This window comes from Drosophila subpulchrella, chromosome 2R (assembly GCF_014743375.2).
Source record: "Drosophila subpulchrella strain 33 F10 #4 breed RU33 chromosome 2R, RU_Dsub_v1.1 Primary Assembly, whole genome shotgun sequence".
NCBI lineage: Eukaryota > Metazoa > Arthropoda > Insecta > Diptera > Drosophilidae > Drosophila > Drosophila subpulchrella.
The window spans coordinates 9,118,221-9,145,970 of NC_050611.1; the positions used below are offsets into that span (position 1 = coordinate 9,118,221).

The 27,750-nt window shown below is 36.8% G+C and overlaps 4 protein-coding genes across 5 annotated transcripts in view; 2 read left to right on the forward strand and 2 right to left on the reverse strand.

Annotated features, from left to right (window-relative positions):
* Positions 1-16,849, reverse strand: part of LOC119551981 (terminal nucleotidyltransferase 5C) — a 49,902-nt gene extending 33,053 nt beyond the window's left edge. The window contains exons 1-2 of the mRNA XM_037861696.1: positions 15,979-16,849; positions 12,479-13,997 (exon numbers count right to left, since the gene is read on the reverse strand). Coding sequence (XP_037717624.1) covers positions 12,479-13,525 — 1,047 coding nt within the window. The 5' untranslated portion in view covers positions 13,526-13,997; positions 15,979-16,849. The remainder of the gene's footprint in view (positions 1-12,478; positions 13,998-15,978) is intronic.
* A 2,989-nt stretch (positions 16,850-19,838) lies between these two features.
* LOC119551828 (kynurenine 3-monooxygenase) lies at positions 19,839-22,294 on the reverse strand. The gene is made up of 3 exons (XM_037861397.1): positions 22,172-22,294; positions 20,415-21,458; positions 19,839-20,351 (listed from the first exon to the last, which is right to left on the reverse strand). The coding sequence occupies exons 1-3, from the start codon at positions 22,256-22,258 to the stop codon at positions 20,112-20,114; spliced, it is 1,371 nt and encodes a 456-aa protein (XP_037717325.1). The 5' UTR covers positions 22,259-22,294; the 3' UTR covers positions 19,839-20,111.
* A 1,146-nt stretch (positions 22,295-23,440) lies between these two features.
* Positions 23,441-25,822, forward strand: LOC119549577 (calcineurin subunit B type 2). Its single transcript, XM_037857734.1, has 4 exons — positions 23,441-23,685; positions 23,930-23,969; positions 24,848-25,146; positions 25,202-25,822. Exons 1-4 carry the CDS (start codon positions 23,683-23,685, stop codon positions 25,370-25,372), a joined length of 513 nt encoding a protein of 170 aa, XP_037713662.1. The 5' UTR covers positions 23,441-23,682; the 3' UTR covers positions 25,373-25,822.
* A 956-nt stretch (positions 25,823-26,778) lies between these two features.
* Positions 26,779-27,535, forward strand: LOC119549578. 2 transcript variants are annotated; one of them, XM_037857736.1, is made up of 4 exons: positions 26,779-26,936; positions 26,999-27,078; positions 27,145-27,280; positions 27,341-27,535. In XM_037857736.1, the coding sequence occupies exons 1-4, from the start codon at positions 26,834-26,836 to the stop codon at positions 27,454-27,456; spliced, it is 435 nt and encodes a 144-aa protein (XP_037713664.1). In that variant the 5' UTR covers positions 26,779-26,833; the 3' UTR covers positions 27,457-27,535. The 2 variants fall into 2 exon arrangements, with proteins under 2 accessions (XP_037713664.1, XP_037713663.1); XM_037857735.1 differs by having other exon boundaries at positions 26,788-26,942.
* The last annotated feature ends 215 nt before the right edge of the window (positions 27,536-27,750 follow it).

Here is a 27,750-nt window from a genome sequence, read left to right on the forward strand (position 1 = left end):
TACACTTCTTTTTGTTACGAAACATTTAAGTTAACCAAGTCGGTCCCAAAATAAATTTCTAACAAAACTTAGAAGTATTTATTTAAGTGATTTCTAAATTTAAAGATAATCATAGACAAGTACAAGTTATATAAGAAAAATGATCAATGGAAAAATAATATTGAGTAAGGTCTTTAAAAAAATCTATACTGAGATCCTACTTTAGAACAATATAAACTGAGATCCTGAGATTTGTCTTATAAAATAAGAAAAAATTGTTGGGGTCCAAACCTACAAAATTTAGAACTTGAAAGAGCAGGCCAGAACCATAGTCCATCGACCCTTTCGCTCGTATAGGGCAAACTTAACGGCGAATGAAACGAGACAAGTGAGTGTTTGTGTCTCTGTCCCCCTCTCTACATCCCCTCTCACTCTTTAATGCAGTTGGCATGCAAAACAGATACAATGTACCGTTGCTTTATTGAACAGCTTCAGATACAGCAGACGAAATAATTGAAAGTCAAATTGAAAGCTTTGGGGCGAGGCCCCAATTGTTTTTTGTCTTTTTTCGGGATCTCATTGGACTCTCGATACTGTTAGAAGCGGCCGCAAACTCCAGTTACTTGCATCTGATCGCAAGTCGCAAAAATGCAGTTCAGCTTAAGAGTTTTTTTTTATTTTCTGCTTCTTTGGTTTTAGCGTTTTTCGAGTGGTTCTGTACGAAAATGCATATACATGCATATTGTAAGTATAGGCAAAAGTGAATGTCCACCGAAAAGTCCTTGAAACCTGAAACCGATCTTTCCAGTTTGGCGCACAGAGACACAGTGAACTGTTGCTTTAGCTGGTGCTATGTGGCGGTAACTGCAGGTCCTACACCGTGAGAAACTCGCCATGAATTTATTGATTTTAATTCAACTTTTATTTTCAGGTCATAGCATCATAACGACATGGTGAAATAATATTCCAAAAGACCATCATTATATTCTTCATTGTAAAATCATAGTTCTTAAAGGTTCGTACTATTCTTAATCTCAAGATTTTCAGACATTACAAAATAGTTCGGAATTTGAAACCGAATTATTATACAGACATCATATTATTATAGTTTTAGGTGTTGCAGACATTACAAAATAGTTCGGAATTTAAAAACGAATTATTATACAGACATCATAATTTTATAGTTTTAGATGTAGCAATATTTGAAAATTTCTTAGAGGATTGTTACCTCCAAAAATGTCATAATATTTGCTAACATATTTTCGCTCAGTGCTCTACTTGCTGTATTGCTACTGCTGCCATCACCTCAGTTTGCAGCTTGAAGCTGTAGACAAGCTCCACTTGGCTCAAAAACTTGGACTGGGTGTCGGTTTTGGGTCTTTGGGCTTGGGTTTGGGTAATCCTTCATTCACCTGATCAGATCTTGAGGGTGCGAACGAGAGGGCGATATAAGGCCAAGAAGTATTTGGGTTGCTAATGGGTGTGGTTCTCATTTGATATAAATCAAAATACAATAACCATTGGATATGTCGAATGCAAAAATTGATATACGATTAGGCGATAAGTGCGAAAGGCAAACGAAGCGGATGTGCTGAGCAACATGTCTAGACTGTTGAGGTTTTATACGAAAAGTTATGATCTTTCTAAACGATGATATGAATAAGAATTTAAATACAAGGAACTTAGATTCGCTTGAAATCATTAAATAGGATTACTAATAATCCTGATGTATATAAACTTGAAACAACTTGTGATAGATCAGTTAAAACCCTATTTGGTCTACAGAAATATTATTAATAGAACTGGAATCCGCTCAAGCCAACCCTTTCACCCTCTCTCTCATTTAATTTTTTGCCATGCTATGAGCTATAATGCGATTACATAACATTTTTTGATCCAAGCGAAACAATTAAGCGGACACAGCATCCAGCGATCGAGTTTGTTTGCTAGCGTTACAGATAAATCAAAAAAGCCCCATTGGGTTCGCTGCTTTTGACCAAAACAAAAAGCTTAAGGCTAAAAATGAAAATGAAAATGAAACTGAAGCTGAGAAGCTGAGGCTGACTCTGGCTGAAACTGAAACTGAATCAAGTTAAGCCAACTGAAGTGAACTGAACTCGGGTAAAGTCGGGTAAAATAAAGCTGGGGCGCAGCCGTAGCCACCTGCATTGAATTGACATTGAAGGTGCTTGTTGTTGATGTTGTTATTGTTGTTGTTAACTATAGTGCTTGGCTGTTTTGCGGCAAAACGGCAAAAGACCAAGAGACCAGGCCAAACCTACCTACCAACCTACCTACCTACCAACCAACCGATGTTTGTTGCTGCTGTAAATGCGTTCATTCCACGTTGCCTTTCATTTCTTGCAATTGGCGTTTTAATTTGCCTGTTTAACCACATCAAAACGAAAAAACAACAACTAAACACCACACTCAGCCCAATGAATATGCATGCAAAACAAAATCAGCTTATACAATGAGATTTATATTCATAAGCATTTATGTATGTGTAATAGTCAGTATGCCAGCAGTCCATATAACAGACAAGCCGCAATCAAATTGAACCGATTATAGTTTTGAAATAAATTTAAACCCCCATAAGTGGTATGATTAGAAGCTAAAACACCTAGTGGAAACCGTTTAATTATAACATCAACTAAGCTCTAAAAAGGCGTAAACTTTGTATAACTTGAGTTTTTCTAACATAAACCTTATGGTATGGGATATCTTTTTTCTAAGGGTATTTATATTTATAAAAAAATGTATTTCTTTTAATTTATTTTGATCTGCTTACTTATTCTGTTAAGCTTTTTATATCATTCCTTACATTTTCTGAATACCCATTAGAATATAATTATAATAACAAAGCAACAAAATTCGTTTATTATTTTTCCATTTTGTAAATAACAACACAATTATGAAAAGCCTTTAAATTCCAACCTCAAGCCAATTTAAAATATGTAATTAAGTGGAGCATTAATTACTTTAGCTACACCGACAGCAACTACAGTCAAAGTAATTGGTATAAGGTCTGTTGCCTGTCGATGTGTTCGAGCACATACCGCACTCGAGTGTTGAAACCCTTCAAAAAATAACTCGAGAAAACTTGATACAAAGTGTTTGGCTCCTCTTTGATTTTTTTTAATTTTATTTTTTTGCGCATTAGTAGCGAAACCAAGTTGGCAAATGGCCGTAAGACAAAATACCAAAAGAAAAAGGAAAAGAAATAAATAACAACGCAAAAATATTATATATACAGCTTTGGACATTCCAGCACCTGTTAACCATAGTTTTGCGTGAAGTCGTATTAAAAATTCCAAGAAATCATCAGCACAGCCACAAATGCAAAAACGGCTTCTTGCACTAGTCTTAAAAATAAATACATTTGAAAGAAATATTAACGAACGACCTTGCCAAAGGCAGTCTTCAAACGGAGTGGAAAAAAAAATGACTACGACTTTGGCAATAAAAGAATTAGCGGCTCTTAATGCCCAAGCGTAACTGAAAAATTGGCAACAAAAAATCACAAAAAACTGCGTATTTTTTGGCTATTTGCCTCCACTTCTTCTTTAATAACAATAGCGGAAAAGTAAATGATTTGGAGTAAAGTGGATTTTGGGCGCTTAAATGGGTTTTTTTAAATAGAATAACGTCCGTTTCACCACATCCGCATTCTAAGAACCGCTCCAAATCATAATACCGAAATAACCTCACAATTTAATAATTAATATGAAGAGGGAAAAACTGAAATGTCGGATTTTATTATTTTGTTCAACTTTAATAGTGAGCAGCACGTGAGGCTGACTCACTCGAGATCTGCTGAGAACAGAACTGAATATTCAATTGTTCACTCACATCGATTACGTGCAAATGACAAGCGAGTGTGTCGGAGTAATTATAAATCTGATGTTACATGATTTGCAAATTATTCAGATGGAGATGCCATTACAAATTAGAGTTTGCGATGATCGCAATAAGTGTTTCCTAAAATAGAGCTACACATTTTAAAATGTGTTTTAATAATTCTGAACTTCTTAGATCAAACAGATAACCATTAAATGGATTACACTTGCTATGCACCTAGATGAAAATCAAATATGAAAGACAACTTTAACTACTTTTAATATAAAAAATACTATTCAAATTATCCCGCTTTTAATAACACAATCCCATTTTTATGAGCTAATTTCCAACAATTTACCACCGTTTATAAACACCTAAAAAAATTAATACGCAATTTATCTCTCCGATTCGTCAATCTTGATATTTCCTCTATCCACCACCAAATAAATAGCTCTATTGAGCATTCCAAACACCTTAATTTAACTTAATTTATCATATTCATAATCGTTTTCACCATTAGTTAATGAACTTCAATAAATATAGCATTCTGCCTTCTTATTGGGGCACCTTTAGACCCAATTTTAATATTCGTTTCATCATTTCGTAGTACAAATTTGGCAAAACAATTTATTTTTGCCTCGTCATAATTATAGGAAAATTGGTATAAATTATTTTCTACAGTTTGGTTGTTTCTCTTTTTTTTATGCCAAGTCACATTGAAGCGTAAACAAAAACATTTTATGAAAATCACATTAAATCCGACTCAACCCACTTATTATTGTTGAAATATTTGAGTTAACCTTACCACAGATTTTGTGTGTGTGTGTGTTCTTTTCATTATTTTGAACAGCAAAAATACGAAGACAGCCCAAAAATGTTGATAATTACCGGAAGTAACTTGTGTCACGCACAGACACACAAAAAAACACACAGACAATAGATAAATTATATTTTTTATCAGAAAGCAATTTGGCAACTTCGAAACCTATTTCTAGGCTTTATTTCTAGGAAATACAATTACACAATATTTATCAGCTGAAGAAGTTGTTTATTGTCCACCAGTATCGGTCCTAAATAGTTCCATGGAAATCGATACTATAAAGGATTTTAATTTCCCCCATCGAGCTCACTCACCCGGTTTACAGAAGCTGATTTAAATGTCAGAGAAGCCGGCTATAAAGCGTTAGTCAAGCATAAATGTTAAATGTCTTTTAAATACCAAATTGAGGAGGCCACTAATAAAAAAAAAAACACATACAACTGGAATACACCTACGAAAGTGGCATCTATAAGTAAGACAATCGAATGCTCTGAATTTTAATGGATTTTATTATCAAGCAGCAAAGTTTCGTATTGAAAAATAAGAAAATAACTATATAGTTATCAAAATATTTTTATCAGAATTGAATTTTTTATTAGCTCTTTGTAAATACACACCACATAAAATTTCACTTGATTGTCACTTCATTAAAAAACATATTCCTAAAATAGTGTTAAACAATTAATGGTCTTTTTTACAAACTTATCATTTTTTACAGTCTCTATTTTTAAGAGGTAAAACCCAGTAATTGAAATTAATGAATGTGAAATGTTAGTACTAATATCACTAAAAATTTGAAAAACAATAAAAATATTTTACGAAATTGCTGTTTCAAAATAATTGAAAATAAATTATACCAGTACTTTAAACTAAACACCTAACCGCAGTTTGTCTGCAATCCTTCAATTGACACCCGTTGTGATAAAACAAGCTACGTATTTTCATTATTTATTTCAAAGGTTTTTCTTTGCAAATATTCCAATGTTTATTTTGACAGCCAAAAGTGCGATAATACCCAGTAAATGGCAAAAAGCAAATAATCTCTTTTTAAGGCGCCTAGAAAGATTGATGGGGTCGTAAATGCTTTTTTATGCGCACTGTAAACTTCTGGGCAAAAATTTATAATACCTTTTGGCAGTGTATAACAATAACAATAACACGAAGCCAAAGCTGCAACAATAACAACAGCAACAACGACAACAACAACGGCGGCAAAATGCCGATTGCAAGTCAAACTCAAAGATTAGGCGAAGCTGAAAAAATTTGAAAGGTGCACGCGAATGCATTGCAAGGCATTTTGTTGCATTTGCAACAAAGGAATGCAAGTGGCAGCGACTAACAAGTAATTTACGTACACAATCCAAAGCACACACTCGCATTAACATGTTCGTATGTATATTTCTGGCTTTTGTTTGTCCACAAAATTCAACAAAGTTGCAAATAGACGGCAGCAGATTAACATCAAAGACCTTAAGGAAACCCTAACAGGTGCTATTATATCTTTCAGATAAAACCATTTCACAAAGAAAACTGAAAAGCTCACAGAGAAAATTCTAACGTTCACATCTCAGTTAAAAATGTTCTTAAAAATAAAACGACATTTTTAAATTGAAAATGTTTTTATTTTGCTCGAATCAAGTTGAATTGGCGATACTTGCACAGTATATCTCAACAAATAAACTATTAGTCCAGTCAGTAGTGTATACTTATCAAAAAGTTTTTAAACAAACTCAATTTATTTTTACTCTTCTCACCATTTTGTTTTAATATTGAGAACATTGATACCAAAATGTACTTACTACACGGTTTTTAAGAACGAATGTTCTCAATTCAAGAACAAAGTTCTAGGATATTTCTCTCTGCGCTGGAACCAAACTAAATATACGCTCTTCCGGCAAAAATCTATTAAATCCTGTTTGGAATTTTTCAAATATTTGATTAGAAGGGTTTAGGTTTAAGGTATACTCAACTTATTGACAATTTTGTAAAATATTAAACAAACTGATTTAGGACCAAGTTTCTTTACAAACGAAATAAAAAATGTTAGGACTCTAAGATGGATAAACTGTTAGAAACTTACATATGTATGAAGACTGTTATGAGATTTTATCTTCGCCGTCTCGAGTGTTCTATTTCAAGACATGACAAAACTCCCTTTCAAATTAGGGCTACCCCCAAAATAGAAAAGAGAACACAAAAGCAATCACTTATGTTAAACACCAATTAATAAACATCAGCCATTGCTTTTAAGCACATTATGAAAACATCAAATTGTTACGAAATCCAATGAGTTTATAATGCTTGATAGACATCCACTGGGTTCAACCAACTTTCGGTCAAATCAAGTACACTCACTATATTATTGCTTATTCCAAAGATTCATTGATGATCGTAACGCTGACAGGCGATGTCTACTTTTGAGCCATGGTTATCAGTATGATTACAACCTCTAAGCGCAAACATTGTAGTCGGATTTGCTTTTACGACAAGTCAAGTGGACTCTCTGTGGTATCAGGAATCAATGCAATCTGGAATCAATAGGAGTGCCTTAAAAATAAATACAATTTCGTTGATTGGAATGCCTCTCGAGCACCCCATATTCCGATTCCGATTCCCCCCGACAGTCTGTATTTCAGCCTTATCAACATCGAATTGAACCTGTATTTTCTACGCTCCGCTCGAGTTTTTCTCTCTGTTTTTCTCGCTTTCTTATCGCGACGGCAACAGCAGGCACAGGCACCTCAAAAGCGAAAAATAAATAAATATAGAAATAAATGGGAATGTGCATTTGTTTGAGTGGCGACCGCAAACATTTCAAGTTCCTCTGCATTTCTTCACTTCTTATCGGTGGTTTTGTTATTACTTTTACTCAACAACCTATTAATATGCTGCCACAGAAAAGTATCCGAGTATATATATTGTACATATGTACACGAATTCCTCATAGATATGCTATGATGTCAGGTTTGGGGGTCATCGTCATCCCAACAGACTTTGCCTCTGCCCGGCGATTGTCGTCGCCTCTGATTTCGCAGGCGCCAGGCATTATACCCGAGGCATTATCGGGTGTCTCCCCTAATTACAGGGTCCATTGTCTTCCCTAATTAGCGCACATGGCCACAAAGAACTCTCGTGGAGTGGAATTGGGTCTACCTTTCATCGCCCTCGCAAAAATACTGGCCTGCTGTCATTCCCCTCTTTATGAGGTTTATTAATCCCGAAAAGATTTTGACATTTACATACAGACATAGGTTTTACAAAGTGTGTATGCTAGCAGGGGGCTTCAGAATCTTTTTTACAGACCTATTTAAATTGAAAGCACATGTTGCATTTCGTAAGTTTAGCAATTATTTAAATAGAGTTTTATATTATTTCCAAACTTTGTAATCATACATACTACCAACCTAATCTTGCAGTTATGCGTTTATTTTAATATAATATAGTAACAGATAGCTTGCATACCTTGTAAATAAGAAAATCATAAGGATGTCTCCTCATGTTAATATTCACATAATAAGTTTATACACAAATGTATACTTTTTTTTAATGGCATACCAGTCATACAAAAATCTAGAACTAGATGAAGAACTTATTTGCGTACCGATTAATTAGGCATCTTTCACATCTTAAAATTGCCTATGCTTGGGCCATGTTTTCCCAAGATATCTTTAAAATTGTTTGCGAACTTCACTTGTCCTACGTTTTCTATTATATAAAACTAAAAAAATTCAATATTTTTGAATCAAGGCGCCATTTGTTCTTCCTCTTCCATAGATGAGTCATATTTTTCCCGATCTGGTGGCACCAACCTCTTCTTTCTCTTTAACAAGAGGCAGTCTACATGGATTTTACTTTCGTGTAATGAATATTATTCATAAAAACCTAGTTCATGTTGCCTATTTTCAGGCTGGGCTTAAAAACCGTTCGTTCTATAATTCCCAAACGATTTCTAGGCGTAGCTATAGCTAAGCTCATAAAAGAATCGCTATACCGCCTGAGGTTTCATATATATGGAGTGTAGATGATAAATCTGGAAATTGTATAGTCATGAAACTTTCTAGCCGCGCCGCTGAGTTGCTCTTTTCTTTCTAGCCAACGCCATTGAATTTATTATATCTTGCACGCTTTTTGGCAGCCCCGATAAGCGTGTGGAATATCAAGCACACGTGATAGGAACCCCGCTGACAATCCATTTCTTTTTATACCTAATTTGTTCTGCCACCGATTTCCATAATCAAAAGAATCGAGCACACAACTGCAGTTTTTGGCCCGCTCTCCAACTACTTTTTTTGCCAACAAAATCATATTTATAAATGATTTTTACTACGCAGTTGAGTTGGTGGAAACCAACTGAAGCAAAAGTTGGCCACACACAGCTGTGGCAATTCGCGAAAACAATATGCAATTTGGTAGCGTAATATTTACTGACTCAAATAATAATAGAAAAAAAATATATAATAATTAAGAAAAAAGTGGAAAATGCTTGGCACGCTATAGATCTACAGATATATGCATATGTACATATTTATTGAATATATTTACCATCTTGATGGGTAAAAAAATAATCGACTGGAAAGGCTAACTGCAAAGGGGGAAAGAGTTATATCAGCTGCCCCTGCTCCAATAGAAAGTTCGTAACTCAGACGGTTCTTTGTAAACATTTCCACCTGTCCATATAACACACTCGCACTCACAAACAGAATCAAGTGAGGCTTGACGTAAGCAGAAGAGTTGATACATTTCAATATATAAACCTACATACATGTGTGCTCGTACAATCGCCCTGCCTGATAAGCTTCAGAATGTTTGCGAATCTTTGACGAGATTCAAATCAAGTATGGAAATCCCCCGCCACGGGAAACACATGTTGAGTTGAGTACGTACTCTATATGCGTTTCGAAAATGTAAGGCGATCAATTTGACTCCCTAACTATCCTAAAACCGTTTACAAAACATTTCGAGATGTAAATGTTTAAGGGCAATAAATATATATTTTGTAAGAAACCTATTTGTTATCATGGTTCCATCATAATATTTGATAAGCAACTGTTTTTAGTTTCCAACTTCCTGCGATAACTTGACTTTTGCGATATCTCTGGGTGATAATTGCTATTATGTGATAATATTATCAAATTGGCATCTTTCCTTGGGCGAAAGCTTTATCCGAAAATAAACTCGACCACTTTTACTTTAATTAAAATGTGAGTTTTTGATTAAATTAGATAACACTGTCAAGTTTTGGGAGCTTTAATCTTTATCTCTAGTTTAAAAATTGATTAAATACCTGTTTTTCTACTCTCTGTTGTGAATAAAACGAGTTTGAGTTGCTTCTTCTTAAACAAGGGTGGATAGCCTTTACAGTTGAATTAAAGGTCAGTTTCTGGTTTTAAATTTGTTTTTGGGAGTTACCACTTTTAATTTTAATAACCCCAAAAAGCTTATAACATGGCATACCATAAATGAATATAAAACGTAAAACCTTTGCTGCCTATAATGTTTATAATTTAATATATATCTTTCCTAAGACTTTCTGTTATGGAGAGCACAGCACCCATTGTTGGTAGATTGCATATTAATAAAGCTTTCGCTATGACAAGTTCCACACACTATCTTATCAACGGGGCCCCTTCCGTTGTCCAAGTGTTGGCCACGTGTGGAGAGACTTGTTTCCAAGCCAAAGCCATTTCACCAGCCGTCGACCCTACCTGGCCCACTGTGCCTGGGCATCGAAATTCACGTGGGGCGAATTTATGTATGTCTGGGCCCCAAAAGCGTAAGCATCAACAAGCGGGAAAGAGATCTAATTCTAATGATTCACTAGAAATTGTGTGTTCGGATTGTTTTTCTGAAAATGTTTCAATGTTTTCGTCTAGTTTTTGTTTTTACTATTTGAAGGCCAGCAAAGGCAATGCTAAGGCTAAACAAATTGTTGAAACAGTTGGTAGGTAAGGCGACCCAAAAGGAAGGCAACTTTGCCAGCAAATGCCGGTAATTGAGAAATTTTATGGCTCTTTTAAATCTTTAAAATCTTCTAAATGAGTCCCTTTGTCTTCATTCCAGAGTGAGCTTTCTAATTCAGCCCTAGGCAACCATTTCATTTTTTTTTAGCAATGTATAGCAAACAAGTTTCACTTTTCGCATCAGTTTGTCTTGTTTTTTGCCAGATTTTTGGTTCGTTTAGAACTAGTTTTGGTAACTAGCTAAGTGCCGCGGCACATGCTAATCAAACCACTTTCGGTTGATATTTTTCCACAATAAAATCAAACCCAAAAACTCAGAGACGTCAGTGGGAAATTTGCATAAAATACCTCAGGCTCGAACCTGTGGCAGATTTTTTTTTCGGTTACCATATTGTTTGGGATATCGAGTTGTTGGGCCGGAATATATACAGACATACATATACTAAGCAGCTATTAAGAGTGACGGAGATTCAAGGCGAGACATCAGTATTTCCGTATATTAGCATCGCATTTGTCTCTCTCGATTGCACAAAATCGGTGGCGACAAATTGCCCGCTGTCAGCCAGGGCGTATACGTAATATTTCGCCCCAAGTGCATAGCCGTAAATAACAAACAAAAAGACTATACGTATATGGACATATACAAAGGGAAGAGATAACAAGTTGCAAAACAATTGCAAAAAAAAGCCCAGAAATCAGTGCGGAGAAAAGTATTAGATTGTTTGTTTCGAGTTGTGTACTATATAGTTTTGCGCTCCATTCTGCGACTCCCGAAATGAAATCAGCTTATCAAAAATATATAGATGAGTAAGCAAGCACTCGCTTTCTCGCCTTTCAGGGGCTCTTTTTCCCTTATCACCACCTCTTGTTTGTGTGCCATTAATTATGGCTGCTTCCTTCGGTAGCTGCTGAAGCTGATTAGAAAGCAAACTTCTCGAACTTCTCAACTAATGGAAAGTTACGAAAGTTTTCCTACTTTGTTAGTTATTATATAGCACTGCGTTGGAAAGTTCCAAAAATCTTTTTTCTAGTCCTAAGACCAAAATGATCTTGAATATAGTGCTAGTGTTATAAAGCACATTATCTTAAAAGTCCCTATTTATACCCCTCTTATTTACACAATTTACATAACTATTTTCAAGGCGAGGTGGCACTTTGCAAATTTTAATAAATTTATCATTGCGAAATTCCAAGCATTCTTCTTGAAAAATTATATTACGTTAAGTCAAGCCTTTCAATTACTTAATTTATGTTAAATTTTTAAGGTTAAATCATTTCAGATTATAGTCAATTCAAGTCCGCACAGAGACCTCATTATTCTTAAGTGAAAAATAAAAAACGCTAAATTCAAGCTGGGAAATGTACATTTCCTAGATTACATTGGTGTATTTATTAATCAGAAATATAAGTTATGACGTCTATGAATAATTTATCAATATACCACAAAATTCCTTGGATATTCAAAAAAAAAATTAAATCGGAAGTTTGAATCGGCGTCATTATCGTAACGTTTCCTCTTGAGTCATAATTGGTGATCCCCAACTATAAGATTACGTGAACAAATCAATATATATGTTAAAGAAGTGCTCTGTACTGTAATCTTGGGGCAAAATTACACATTGATTACAGATGGTGGTTTTTCCCGGGCCAGCTGTTATGTGCCCTTTGAGTCAGATGTTTAGAGAACTGTTTTATAAATGTAATGGCCCTTTTGTTATGGTATTTTCGATTATAGGTAAGTACTCCAAGGTATATTTACATTTAATAGAGGTTTGCAGACTCAGTTGCCCTAAGAACAACCTATCTAGACTGAATAAAATCCCAACCCTAAGATATACATACAATATTTTCTATACAAGATTAGATATCTCAGACTCACCTGCATTATGGGATACGCGACACGACCTTTGCCGAACCGCTCTATGATCGTCAGCTTGGTGGAACTGGCCATGACACCGGCGATGTTGGATGAGGACAGGACCGGACGCGATGGCGGCACAATGGGCACAAAGTCGCGATTCCTTTCGGCGAAGGTGCGATCGAACGAGTTGCGTCGATCGCTGTGGGAGCGTCTGTAGGCCACATGGTTGCCATGATTGCCACCACCACCGCCAGCGGTATTGGGCCCCCGACCCGATTGATAGGTATTTGTTGAGCCATTGTACTGGCTAGCACCCATGTAGGATTTGGATTTGCGATACTGCTTGCCGGAGTAGGCAACCGGTTCCGGATAGTTGAGATCGCTGTAGTTGCTGGCGGTCTCCGATCCGGAACTGGTTGACGACGACGACGAGGAGGAGGCGGAAACGGAGGATGTGGAGGCGGAGGAGGTGGAGACGGAGGATGCGGAGGCGGTCACAGCGGTGGTCAGACTGGAGATCATCGATGGCTTGGAGCATTTGGCACAGGGCACAGCCAAGGCGGCTGTGAGGAGTTCAGCTGGGTTTATTTTGCCCACTGTACTGTCCGATGTTGCCGGTGTGTCCAAAATGTTGCTACTGTTTTTGCCACTACTTTTGTTGCTGTTGCTGTTACTGTTGCTGCTACTGTTGCTACTTAAAACGATGTTGCTCCTGTAAGTGTTGCTCCTGTAGTTGCTGCTGTCGCGTGGCAGCGATTGCAGGAAAATCTGTTGCCGCTGTGGCTTGGCTTTTTTGCTGCTGCGTTGCTGTTGCTGCTGCGGCTGCTGTTGTTGTTGCTGCTGTTGTCCTTTGCCTGCATTCTTTTTGTTGCCGCCATTTGACTTGGCATTTTGACCTTTGTTATTTACTGTTTTGTTAATGGGTTTTTGACTGTTGTTTATGTTGCTAAGGTTGCTGCTGTTCTCAATGTTGCTGTTGCTGTTGTTGCCCGCCGCCGGCAACATTGCCTCTCGCTGCCTCTCCTTGTCCTTGTCCGCCTTCTTGCTATTCACCTTGTTTACCATTTTCGATGCCTCTCTGTTTCGGTTCTTGGTGTTGGCCCTTTTAAACCGTTATCCGTGCTGCGCTTTTAAAGTTCCGTTAGTTCTCTCTTCTTCTACGTTCCGTGCGCAATTGGCTTTTGGCTTCTGCTTGCGCTTGTGTTTTGTTGTTGTCGCTCTCTCTCTCTCGCTTACCGCTCTTTCTCACTCTCAAGTTAACTGCTATCTCACTCGCGCGCGCGCATTCGCATTCGCTCTCGTTTTCGTTGAGCTTTTTGTTTTGTGTTTTCAGTGTTTGTGCCACGTTTTGTTGTTGGCGCGCCGCGATTTTATATTTTGTATATTTCGCTTGCGTTCTTTTTATTTTTATATTTTAAATGAGCTTTTGTTGTACACCTTTTGAAATGTTTTTAATCACGAAATTCATTAATGTTGTTTCCCACTTGCTAACACTTTTTCTCAACTGCGTCTTTTTGTCTTTCGGCGTTTGCTACCCCTTTTGGTTGGCATTTCATATTTACCGCAAGATAATGCAGGAGAACATGCAAAGAGAGCAAAGAGAATAAGGAAACAGAATTAGTTATTGGTTTTTTTGCTTTGTCGAATAATTGTTTTCGGCATTCCGTTAGGGACTTTTGTTTATGTGTTCTAAATGCCGTGGGTATATTTTTATAAAGCTAGCCAAAAATTGATTTCAAACGCATATTCCCCCTTTTTCTCGCGTCTCCCTCTTTGCTTACTTTTTATCACTTTATTTTTGCGTTGATTAACTGCCTAAGGAGCTGGTAGATGTATAAAAAGTCCCCACAATTTTCAAACGCGCAATTTGTATTACTTATTTTTTGCGTCCATCGAAAAACAAAAACAAAAACGCCGAAATATATCGTATGTTTTAATACATATGTACATGTGTTGGTATGTAAATGCTTGCCATTTGGCGGGCGCGTTCTCCCTCTTTCTCTCCCACCATCTCTTTCTATCCCCCAGTATGATGATGTAAGTTTTCGTATCGGAATGTTTTATTTCATTTTCCCTTACCCTTCTCTTCTCTAACGCCTCCAACGAATTAATGTGTGATCAGTAAACTGACCACAAGATCAATATTATCGACTCCCGTAAAACTGCCTCTGTTAATTCCCCCATTAAAACTCTTTATTACTGCACTCGACTCGCTGCATTTGATATAACGTCAAAACGAAACCTAAAACATTAGTTTCGGCAAACCGAAGTTTGTATACCCTTGATCCTAAGAGGAAAGATTCAAAAGTACACCATATATATTTTTTTAACTAAAAAATAACCGTATTTATCAAATTAAATACCTTGATTAGATCTATAGGATAATGGATCCAGAAAATTAGTAATATCATATTAATTTACATACATAAAGTCAGGTACAAGCGATCCAATATTTTGCAATCGCAATATTATAAATTGCCTATCAAAACTATAGTACCCTGTGCAAGGGTATAAGATATAAAGTAGCCCCCGACAAAATTAAACAATTCCCTGCGAATTTTATTCGTGTTTACCAGACTTTATGACTCAATCGCACAAATGGGAGAAATTCAAAACATCTCCTGTTTCCAATGAGCTAATTGCTTTTCCAGAATTGTCGAACACTAACCGATCTTGAACCCAAAAATGATGGATGAGTGTAAGACCAGAGGTAATTATACATTCCTAACGAGCAAACGTATTAGTTTATGTGTAAAACGAATACTAAAATAATTTGGGTATGCCCCACGCGCGTTAAAATGATTTATCATTGATTGATTTATCACGTATAATTCCAAAAGTTAAAGTTATTCCCTAGCATTTTTGAAAGATTCTGTTATGATCAATAAAAACAAATACAATATTGAACAGATAATACAAATACTTTAATTTCAGTGATTTTAGTATCAATTAAAGAGAAGGAATATCGTTTTTGTTCCAAAAGCTAAAGATATTCTTTTGAAATTTCTGAAAATTCCGCTATGATCAACAAAAACATAAATACAATATTAAACAGATAATAAAAATACTTAAATCATTAAAGTTTAATGTGTTTCTAGTATCAACTAAAGATTTTCATTTTAGTATAACTTTTTCGAAGTATCGACCTTTCTAAAAGAAATGTATTTAAATATGATCTGAAAATCCTTTGTTCTTGAAAGATAAAACCACCTGAAGAGGTTCTCGGGTTGAATAATATCTGAAGGTGTTTTCATCTACATATCTCTACACCGCCAAAAAATAACGAAACCGGAAATGCCAGATGCCAAGACCGCCCGAGAACCAAAGAGGGGCGATGGGTTCAGGGCGGGATGGTGTGTGTGCCTAGATCGTTATCCGCATTTCTGGTTTGTTTTTCACTATAGGCAGAACACAAAACCATGCGACACGATGCGAATTGCGATCTGCGCTGCAGTCACGTAGCCCCACTAATTGAGCGAGATCAATAACGGTGATTGTGTGTGCGTCCATATATTTACCTGAACAATTCTCGGACAGGTCGTGCCTAGTCACTGATAATCCAAAATCCACGTAAAAGAGCTCTGGTTTTCCGCTCAGTGGTGGGATGGATGGCCGCAAAGGATTGCTGAATTGTCTATCGGAAAGTTGTATCACAGCTAGCGGCTATCGTGGTCTATCGGTATCGGGCAACGGCTATCGATATCGGTATGCTATCGACGACGGGCAGCAGGGTGTGGGTGGAGTTGAACGTTCCGGCGAACCGCTGGCAGATCGCCCTCACACAAAATTTAACGGGCGTGCCAGGATGGCGATCGGTATATTCGGTATTTGGTTTTGATTTTGGATTACTATGGCAAAGTAACACAAACCAAAACTCTCGGTTCTCTTTTTGCTCGAATTCTGACAAGTGACACCCCAATTGCTCGACTACCGTTACTTTTGCTTTTCGAAATATACCGTTGCACTGCACACACACACACACACTGCGAAACGCTCACTCACACACAAACACACGCGTACGTACTCCCAAACTTTTCGATTTTTGATTTTGAATTTCAATTTCACTTTTTTCGCTTGCTTTTTGCCTTATTTTCTTCGCTTTTGGGGACCACGCGTTTCAATCAGTTGGCGGAAGCTTGTCGAAAAGCTTCTAGAATGTGGTTTTCGGTTTTTGGGTTTGATTTGACAGCGAAAAGGGCTGATAGAAGTAGCACTTGCACCTGGCTAAATAGCGCTATATTCGGTTTTCGGGGGAGGAGTACGGGTTGGTCTAACTGTTAGTGAGTTGCTGTATTCGATTGTCTGTCTAGGCGTTCGATTTCGGTTGGCACTGTACTGCTCACTGCTCTTTCTTGGCTTGGTCTACTTGAGAGCTGAACATGTGACGAGCAACTGATGGCGCTGGCCCGCTGGTCCGCCGGCCAGGCGAAGACGAGCGACGGTGACGGCGGCAGCGGTACAGGGTACAGTGGGACCTGCTTATACCGATCTTCTGTGTGATATATTAAAAAAGTTATTTCAAAATGTGAATTCTACAAAAAAACTTAAAATCGGGCCGAAGGACTTTAGCTTTCAGCGCCCCTTCTCTTTTAAATATTTATTTTAGTATTATATACCAGCTTTAATTTGTTAAAATAAAAAAATAAATAAAAATTTAAAAGTATGTGAAGTATTTATTGTAAACTAAACTCCATTGTGACCAGCTCGATAATAATAAGCTTGTGCTTTCAGCACTGGGACATCACAAAAAAAATACTAATAATAACTAACTTTAAAATGTACAACTTTAAAACAAAAACCCTACTGCTTTTGTTGAAAACCTTCCAATTAACGGTTGAAAACTGGCTAAAATGTGGGATACATTAAAAAAAACTATTTCAAAATGTGAATTCTACAGAGTACTTCGAATTCAAAAATTTAAAAGTAGATGGAGCATATATTGTAAACTTAACTTATGCTTGTAGCACTAGGATATAATGCAAAAAAACTAATAATAATAAACTTTAATATTTACAGCTTAAAAAAAAAATATTCTACTGCATTTTCATAAACTCTATGTAGTTTTATTGACAACTTGTGATATATATATGCTAAAAACCTGCTAATTAACGGTTACAAAATGGATAAACTACAAATTTCAAATTCATCTATTGTTTATCTAAAAAATAAGCCTAACAAATCCTAACTTGAGCTCTTTCAACTCCAAGTCTCTTTCAACTAACGAACTAAACATTTACAAATTATATTCGCAACAGAGACTATTTATGCACGTAAATTACATTCTATTAAATCAAACTTTTTTTTTGGTAGACAGAATGGTGTTAGTTACTGATCTATTACTTAGAGAAGGTTAAAAACTTTAGACTTGGTGTTATTAATATTATTTTTTTTTTGTTATTTCCATGCTTTTTATAGCCATTTAGTTGGTTGATCAAGGCTTAAAATAAAAAATGGTGTTATTGGAATCACTCACAAAATTACGCTTTAACTGAGCTATTCGTCGAAGCTTCACTGTCGCTAGTGGGAGCAAAGCAGAGGCGCCGACGATTCTAGAGAGCGCCAACGAAATGTTCGCGAAGCGGAATTAGCAACAACAATTAAGTCGGAAATGAGCACTGTCTCCCTCTCTTTCTATCGCTATCATATGCTCTTCCCCTCCTGCTCTCCATGTCTTTTTTTTACCATGGTTAGACAAAGCTTTTGGAGCTTTTTAGTAGTAGGTCAAGAAATGCCTTGAAGCTGTTTTTTTTTTTTAATTTTCACTTTTAAAGCCTTGTTTTTGGCTGATTTATCTGCGTTTAAAAGAGAGGGGGTGGGAGGCAGGCCAGAGAGGGAGAGAGAGTAAGCTTTTTACGATCAGCATTGTTGTAATAATGAAATACCGGCCGGCGTTGGCGTTTTAAAATTGAGAAAGCGCCGACCTTGTGCTCTCTTTATCGCTCTCTCTCTCTCTCTCTATCTGCTTTTCCCCTCAGAGGTGTGGTGGCTAGAAGGGAATGGGGTGTGAAAGAGCGAGAGGGTTGGGGTGGCAACCGAATGCTAATTAATTGAAAGCTTTCTACCCCACCCCTCTCTGTCGCACCTAAAAAAGCTTAGCGATCAGCGGGTTATTACCATTTATGCATATGATTTATAGGCTCTATATGGGGTATATACCCCACTGATCCTTTAGAAGGAAAAAAACAAATACATCTGCCGGATGCTCGGGGATCACGATCACAATCACGTGACCAAGGCTGCAAAACTGCGACTAGAAAAAATCGTGGAAATAGCTAAAATCACATTGTCAGGGGATATTTTTGGCTGTCGCCGCTTCAATAGCCAAAGCGAGAAAACAAACCCAAAAATATCCACACATCCCACCGGTTGATGATAGTCCCCATGCCCCATAGACCAAATTCGATGCGTAGTAGCCACGCGGCCAATAAGAAATTTCAATTATTTTGCCAACAAACGACATCGGGCATGTGTACCTATTTATAAGACCTGCGTGAATCCACAGTAAACAATAGTTTATCAGCTTTTTTTTTTTTGCGTTTTTCAGTTCCATCAACCAATTTGATTCCCTATTGAAGGTGGCGCCTATCTACAAAACGGCGTAACAAATTGAGCGTTTCTAATCTTGACTACCTTTAAGTCATTTTAGGGTAATGCCAGCAAATTACGAAACTAATTAAATACAACAAGTTGTTATGCTGAGCCGTTTTAAGAGCTTTTTAAATTGCTGCCTGCATCCACAGTAAACAATTTCTAATCAGTTACAATTTTGTTTTTACGTTTATAATTGATATATGTAATTGATATTTGCTTATTCTAAAATAATGGAATCAAATTGTGAAACATTTATATTTGTTTTAACTTATATTTTTAGACTTGAAAATTCAGCTTAAATCTTTAATGCATTATCAGTTCAATTTTGTTATCAAGCTCGTCCAACCGATTTATTTATACAATTATTGAAAATCCCTATCTACAAAAAATCTCACACAAAATTAATCATTTATAATCGGAATTCTGTTGAAGTCATTTTGAAATAATGCACACAAATTACGAAGCAAATAAAATAAAGCCATTTGTAAATTTTAAAATTACTTAGTTTGCACATTGTACGTGTTTATGGTATGACTCACATTGACAAAGTTTTCCATTGAAACATTTTCGATCACAAGGGGAAACCCACGAGAGCTTTTTCTCTATGAGAAACATTTTAAGTAAGCAAACATCTTTCCTTTTCTCTACATTTTGATTTTAAGATGCCAAACATAAAGCTTAATATGTACTTGTTATGAAAGTAATACAAAAATCAAACGATAAATTTTGATGTTTTTCTACAAATTCTTTATTTTAAAACAGGAAAGATCAACCACTTAATAGATACAAAATATGTGGGTGTTTATGTAAAAATACATTTTATTGGCAGTATTTGTATCTACACATTTGCACTTTATCTTGACTTATTGTAAATGATTATATTTACTAGATTAAAAATGTGATTAGTAAAAAATATTTATTGAAGCCAACAAATTCTGAGTTTTATAACCAGTTTTTACTTATTTTGGGATGTTATAGAAACCTTTTTCGCTCAAATTTCTAGCGAAAGTAGGAACATTTAAATTAGTAAATAAATTTCTTAAAGATATTTGAATTTATTTCATAAAAAACGCTGTGCATATAAGGCTCCTCCTGCCAGAACTGTTGCCAAAAGAGTGGCACCAGAAACACGTTTCAGCAACTGATCCTGCCACTTTCTATTGGCAATGCACTGGCTATAGGGCATACTGGAAAAGGACACGCTATTATAGAGCGGAATCCAGCCCGGAAACAAACGGAAGAGCAGGGTGTCCAGCCATTTTCGGAGCTTAAAGGACCAGCGTTTGGTCAGGTCGCGCATCTGGAAAAAGTAAGGATATATAATAGAACAGAAAACTTAATACCTGATAATTCCTAAACCCACCTCCACATAGTTGTACATGGCCAGATCGCAAATGGCAAAGGCATCCTGCCAGCGAGACTCAGTAAACTGGGCCAAAGCCTCGTCCAACGGCAACTGCTTGGCCAAAATTCCGGTCAACAGCGTAACATCCTCCATTCCAGCATTCATACCCTGGCCATAATACGGAACCATGGCATGGGCGGCATCGCCCAGTATTAAGGCCTTATCCGCATAGTGATAGGGTCTGCACTTTATGGACACCAAATGCTGTGGCCGGGTTTTGAAAAAGTCCTTAACGAGCTGTTGCTCTCCAATCAGTGGCAGTGCATCAGGAAAGTTTAGAAGAAAGAAATCCAGTAGATCATTTTGATTTTGAATTTTAGCAAAGACCTCAAAGGGCATGGAAAGCGTGACCGTGAACGACTTATCCTGGTTCGGCAAGGCGATCATCATAAAGGAATTACGCGGCCAGATGTGCAGGTAATTCGCGGGCATTTGGAAATCCCCCAATTTCGAGGGTATACAAAGCTCCAAGTAACCTGTTTCGATGTACTCCTGGGAGTAATTAAAACCCGGCAAGCGGACCAATTGCTGGCGAACACTACTGAAGGCCCCATCGCAGCCCACTATAAGATCTGCCTGGGCAGCTATTACCTCCTCGTTGGCATTCCGGAACTCCATGGAACCCTCTCTCAGCTTGGCACTCGTTAATTTGTGCTCGAAGTGGCAGTGGATATTGGGAAACTTATCACAAGCATCCAGAAGGACTTCGTTAAGCTGGCGGCGACCCACGGAATACAGGCATTGCTTAGTGCAAGGATCGTAGAGGACCACACTGGTGTTTCCCCGGACATCGTGGAGCATTCTACCCCTCATGGGTATGGCGGTGGCCAGGATCTTTTCCTCCAGACCCACGGCGGCCAGAGCCTTGCGGCCCCTCTGCGAAAGAGCCAGGTTAATACTCCTGCCCTGAACCACCGCAGCCTGACGGATATCCTCCCGGTACTCGTACAAATCCACGTGGTTGCCCATACGGGCAAAATTCAAGGCCGCCAGTGAACCCACCTTTAGAGAAAAAGATAATGAGAAAAAGTTTAGGCTCACTATTTTGGATTGATAAGAAAGTTTTATATGGAAGCAGGGATTAAGAAGTCCTAAAGATAAGACAACTCATAGTTATGTGTACACACAAAAATAGAGTAGCATAAAATTAACAAAGTTAATAAGAAATTTAAAAGAAAATATATGAAAGTATCAGAAATATGTTTATAAAAACTGTTCAAACAAGAATTGCTTGTAAGCACTAAACGCACAATGGAAAGTTCAGTGAACCCATCTTTTGAGAAGGAGATTAAGAGAAATAGTTTTAGCTCACTATTTTAGCTTGATAAGAAAGTTGTATCTTGAACCAGGGATTAGGAAGTGCTAGAGATAAGAAACATATAGTTATATATATTAGCATAAAAATAAAAAAGGAGCTAAGGAATTTCCAAATATAATAAGGCGTTTCAAAAACTGATCAAGAAAGCAATTTATGTAAGCACTTCCAAATTATACCAGGTCAAATTTTATAAATATTTCGAATACATTTATAAAAATAAATAAAATGCATAGTCTTAAACACATTGACATTGGAACTAATGTTGCAGGCCACACTTTGAAAATGATGCTGAGAATAGTTTTAATTACAAACCAGTTTTACTTTAGATTTGGATTTTATTGTCTTTGTATATATGACTTTCGTTGTCTATTTTCACTTCTAGTTATATCAGACTTACCAAACCCGCTCCCACAACGGCAACCCTTCGCCGACGTCCTTCCTCCTGGCGACCGTTTACCTCCTGGCTGATGATTCCTTGACTCATGACCGTTCTGGTGGAAAGTCTCTGGTGAAATGAAGACGGAGGTGAGATGGAAGCCAGAAAACTGGCTGGGGAAATGTTTAACCCAAAGATTATGTCAGATGGGCAGTAAATGCTATCTGTGGTTGTTTGATGTTGCTGCGGGAAGCCAACTAAATGCAGAGGCGTGGCCAGAAACTGTTGTCTAGGGGTCGCATATCTATGGTGAGCTCAAAAAAGGTACTTTTCATTTTTCTTATTCCTCTTCCAACAACAATTCATTTTGGTAAAGTAAGAGATTTTTAAATATATTAAAATATTAATGTAATACCCTATATAGGTAAGCCTTGGGATCAATTCTGAGTATTGAAAAGATACATCTTTATTGAATTAGGATTTCATTATTCGATTTGTTCTTTGTTATAACATTCTAGCCTGTTTATATAAAACAATTGCCAAAAAAGGTCAACAAATGGTAAATCAACACAGATTATTTCTTCACAGGGAATCTTTTCTGTAAGTAATGACATAGAAGCATATTTGTCAGATAAGAATTGCCTGTGTATGAACATACAAATAGTTAATTTACCAGAAGAATGACATATCTTAAAAAGACAATTTTTAGATCAAGGGAAGTGTCGTTTGGATTTCAGCAAATATTCAATTTTTTTCTTTGAATTAGATATAGAATTCCTGTGGATTTTTTTTAATGAGGAACGAATTTTTATGTTTTACTTTAGTTTAGTAAAATAGTTATAATTTGTCCGTTTAAAAATGGATAAAAATAAGTCGACAAATGTATGATTGCCTCAACATTTAGTTGCTTATCCTAATAAAATTGTAATATATATAAATAAAGAATGTAAGTTTTGGCTTACTATATTACTATTTCAGCTTGATAAGAAAGTATTATATGGTATCAGGGATTAAGAAGTCGTAAAGATAAGCAACTCACATAACTGTACACACAAAAATAGAGTAGCATAAAATTAATAAAGTTGGTAAGAAATTTAAAAGAAAATATAATATAAAGAATGTAACATCAGTTATTTAATAAATATAAACTTAAATACGAATACAAATCTGTCCCGCTATTTTGAAACCCGCGCATATTCAAAAAAGTTGGCAGCCCCATAGCCGCGTTGCCAACGCTAAGCTTTTTGGTATATTCCCCCGAGGTCCCTGGTATTTTTTGACGCTCGAGCCACGGGCACACTAAAAGCTGCTGTGGAAAAACTCATGCACAATAGAAAATAGAAAACCGAAGATTTCCACAACAAAACCGTAATTCAGCGCCCCAAAAACCCCACTAGCATGTGCAGGATAGCCCTCGTGATTGAAAATTAAACGAAACCAGAGGAAAAACGGGAGAGCAGCGACGAGAAAAGGCAACTTTATTTGCACTCTATAGATAGCATCCAAGGAGAACCACAAAAGGCGAAACCAAAATGGTAATAAAATGCCACCAAAATACGCGAAGAACAAGTGCAGAGGGGGAGGGGAAGAGGGAAATCGGGGGAGAATGAGAGAGAACGGAAAAGGGAGTGAGAGTTTGTGCCGTTATAAGGCCAATTTCCGTTTTTCACTTCTCTCGTTCTTGTGTTCTTGCCCCCACACCCCCTCTCCCCTCCACCTGCTGCTGCAATAAATTAAAATTTCCCTTTTTTAACATATATATACATATTTGCCTTGCAGGGAAATGAAACATCACTGCCCATGGAAATGTGTTCCAATTGTAAGTACGAAATTGTTCAGTCAATGTCATTTGAACGGAATGGCAGCTGTTTATGAATATGCAAACATCGGCACATACAAGCGTACATTTAGATACGGGCTATGCATGTATGTATGTATGTACGTACACATATGTTTGCCAAAACGCGAATGACCAACCAAAGTGAAATGCAAAACGTGGCGTCGAAATTCCATTTATAATTCCCAACTCTTTATTCCGCATCATTAAAAGATCTTACACCTTCCCTTCGTATTTCAAAATTGGCATTCTAGAATGTGTCTTTGTCACAGTTTGTTTCATCTCAGATGATCGACAGACAACACGCCGCTAAAAATAAACTACAGTCCTGCAATCTTAACCAGAATCTGGCGATCTGATTTTGCATATATTATAGGAATATCTCTAAAAACGTTGACATTTGCATTATAAATTTTTTAACAACTGCGTTTTATATATTAAATTGCAGTTAAATGTTATATAGTATCTTAAAACATTTGGTATAATATTGGTATTATAAAATGTATTCTCATATATTACCATCTATCTTTACTTATTCTAACAATAATAATACTTAACGTAGCTTTATTTCATTAAAAATCAAAAATGTTCAAATCATGTAGTTTCTGAAACCTTAAGATATAGGATATCTGATATACCTAAATAATAACCAAATTAGGAACCATTTAAAAAATAAGCAACCCTTATACATTTTATAATTCACATAGTAGTGATTGTAAATAGCTTTTTTTTGTTAGGGAAGCTTACCTGTATTCTTTTTTCAATAGTACTTATAAAACCTATTCCCAGTGCTAGTGGAACTGCATTGCCTTGTAAAATCAATCGAATTTCTAACCCCATATCTTCTTGACCACCCCCAGTCGACGCCGATGAGATCCGGCGGTTGGGCAAACGTTTCCGGAAACTGGACCTGGACAACTCGGGAGCGCTGAGCGTGGACGAGTTCATGTCGCTGCCGGAGCTGCAACAGAATCCCCTCGTGCAGCGCGTGATCGACATTTTCGACGCGGACGGCAACGGCGAGGTGGACTTCAAGGAGTTCATCCAGGGCGTGTCACAGTTCAGCGTCAAGGGCGACAAGCTGTCGAAGCTGCGCTTTGCCTTTCGCATCTACGACATGGACAATGATGGCTATATATCCAACGGCGAACTGTTTCAGGCAAGACCAAGTGTTTTAACCCAAAGATTACGATATATACAACTTGCTTTTACAGGTGTTAAAAATGATGGTGGGCAACAATCTGAAGGATACGCAATTGCAGCAGATTGTGGACAAGACGATCGGTTTCGCGGATAAGGATGAGGACGGAAAGATCTCGTTCGATGAGTTCTGCTCGGTGGTCGGCAACACGGACATTCACAAGAAGATGGTTGTCGATGTCTAAAATAGGTTTACCGCAGATCCTTTTTATACGCGATTTTATTTATTCTTTTGTACATGCATCGATGCATCCCTCGATTGTCACTATCACTATCACTATGATTATGGTTATTATTTTTGATCAGCGATTCTCTAGTTGAATATTGTTATAAGCCGTTAGCGAGCCAGTTCAGAGTCAGTCAGTCAGTCAGTAAAGCGATCGAACGCTTGGGGAGCAAATCGCGAAAACAATGTTGTTATCCTAAGTTGAAAAGTGGAATAATGCGCCTCCTACTTACTTCTTAAATATATACATCTATATACATATATATATACATGCATATATATAGTCATAATTTATTATACAAATATACATTTAATGAATTCAAAAAACCCTAGAAGCAAAACTAAACTGAAAACGGGAACCAACTGCATGCAAAGTGAAGGCAAATAAAGCAAACCAAGTTGAACCAATGCTCTTTCGAATCGAATCGGTAACTGAGAGTTTTCCACTTGCACTCTATCGCATTGATGTGTCATAGCCTATGTTAATTATTTCTAATTCTCCTGTGATTTTGCCAAAAACAAAACAAAAAAACGAAAACGAAAAGCAACAAATCGAAAATCTAAAATCGAAAAATGATGAGAAAAGGACACAAGCACGAGGGGCAGCTAAGCAACCTGCCCGAAGGAGCTCTCCTCTATTGACTTAGTCTAATTTACACGTTGTGTACTTTTTATATATTTATACATACCTACTTGTACTAATCGAATGTTATAATCTACGTATTTTTATATATCTTGACTAACTTGAGAACACCACAAGAGGATCGGGGCGGAAGTTTGCCAAGTTTCTTAACTCTACATTAACCAAATCTAATGCCACTTAACTCAAATTAACTGATTCTCACGCAGAATTATGCCTCGAAAATTATCGAAAATATGCTACATTTTACGGATTATCAAGCGAGTTAACTGAAAATCGAATAATTATACATCAATACATATGAAGCAATGCTATGCGATGCGAAGCGCTATTGCAGTAACATTTTTTTATACTTAATTATACTAGTTAAAGATGCAAACGAAAACAAAAACAATAATATGAATGCATGTTACAAATTTTACAATTAACAAATTTTTGCACACTCGCCACTCAATTTGTTAGCTAATCAATTTCATTGCATTATACAAAAAAACAATCGACTCGAGATCGTAACTCATTGTAAAATGGTTTAGCCAGCAAACGGGGAACCCCAGCAAAAGGCCCGCTTGGTTAGAGGCTCGGTTTGCTGGCCAGTCGAAGCAATAAAAAGCAAATCCTTCAATAAAATTACAATTATACACAAACGAACAAAGGTTTTTTCAGTTGTTGCGATGGTAGTGTGATAAAAAGATAAGATAGGGTTCGCGGAAATAGCTTGCCCATCGATGCGGTGAGAACTGCGCTTCAGTTGTGAAACATTCCCCAAACTGAAAAGTCGTCATGTTGAAATTGGACACCAAAGGAGGTATCATCTGCTCCGGCATTTTGTCCATAGCCTTTGCTATAACATATTTGGCCCTGATGGACGACTATTTCTGGAGACGTACGAGTATTGGATATGCCAGATTTGTGAAAAACATAATACATTTCGTCAATTTCTTTTAGATGGACTTTACGACTTGGGAATACATATTTCTTGCCTCCAAATTTTGGGCAGCTTAAGTCTTATAATAGGAGCTTGTAAGGTAAGGGATATACCTTGTCTAAATGTTTGGCCCACTAAAATCGTATAATCTTTTAATGGAACACAGCACAAATACAAATTCTTTGTGCCGTGGATGATAACCACTGGTTTCTTCATCTACCTGATGGTTTATTTGGGAATTATACTGATAACCACAAATGGAGAATGGATTTTTGTACCGGCTATGGTCGTGCCGATTGCAGGTAATGGGTTTGAACTTCAGGGTGGTACTCCCATTCAACCTATAAATCCACTCTTTTCAGTTTATCTGAGCTGCGCTTTGTACTCGGTTCAAAAGGCCCTCGATAGGATGCGCAAGGAAGAGCCCCCGGCATACTCGAATTTGTCCGACAAAAAGGAGTTTATTAATTATATATAGGGCAAAACAAATTGTTGCCTAAGTACAAATATAAAACAAAAGAAAAAATTGATAGCAAGAAAAAACATTGCAGATAAGATAAACGAAAAAAAGGTTTTTTTTGTCATTATTTGGGCACAATCTGGAATAATCAGATATCATATATACTATATATATAGTGAGCAGATCTTTCTGTTATCTATGCCTGCGGTTGTATAAATAATACTATTTATATTTGTAAAATATGTTATAAATATTTTTTAAACTTCTTTTCAGCTGTAACTTCTGTTTCTTTTACATTTTTTTGATGACGTA

Excerpts from the sequence above, each read along its gene's own strand:
- LOC119549577 (XM_037857734.1), top strand. Across the intron at positions 23,970-24,847 it reads CATGGAAATGTGTTCCAATT|TCGACGCCGATGAGATCCGG; the intron begins GTAAGTACGAAA and ends GACCACCCCCAG. Across the intron at positions 25,147-25,201 it reads CCAACGGCGAACTGTTTCAG|GTGTTAAAAATGATGGTGGG; the intron begins GCAAGACCAAGT and ends TTGCTTTTACAG.
- LOC119549578 (XM_037857735.1), top strand. The coding sequence starts at position 26,834 with ATGTTGAAATTGGACACCAAAGGAGGTATCATCTGCTCCGGCATTTTG. Across the intron at positions 26,943-26,998 it reads CTATTTCTGGAGACGTACGA|ATGGACTTTACGACTTGGGA; the intron begins GTATTGGATATG and ends AATTTCTTTTAG. Across the intron at positions 27,281-27,340 it reads TATGGTCGTGCCGATTGCAG|TTTATCTGAGCTGCGCTTTG; the intron begins GTAATGGGTTTG and ends CACTCTTTTCAG.
- LOC119551828 (XM_037861397.1), bottom strand. The coding sequence starts at position 22,258 with ATGAGTCAAGGAATCATCAGCCAGGAGGTAAACGGTCGCCAGGAGGAA. Across the intron at positions 21,459-22,171 it reads CCGTTGTGGGAGCGGGTTTG|GTGGGTTCACTGGCGGCCTT; the intron begins GTAAGTCTGATA and ends TTTTCTCTAAAG. Across the intron at positions 20,352-20,414 it reads CCATGTACAACTATGTGGAG|ATGCGCGACCTGACCAAACG; the intron begins GTGGGTTTAGGA and ends TACTTTTTCCAG.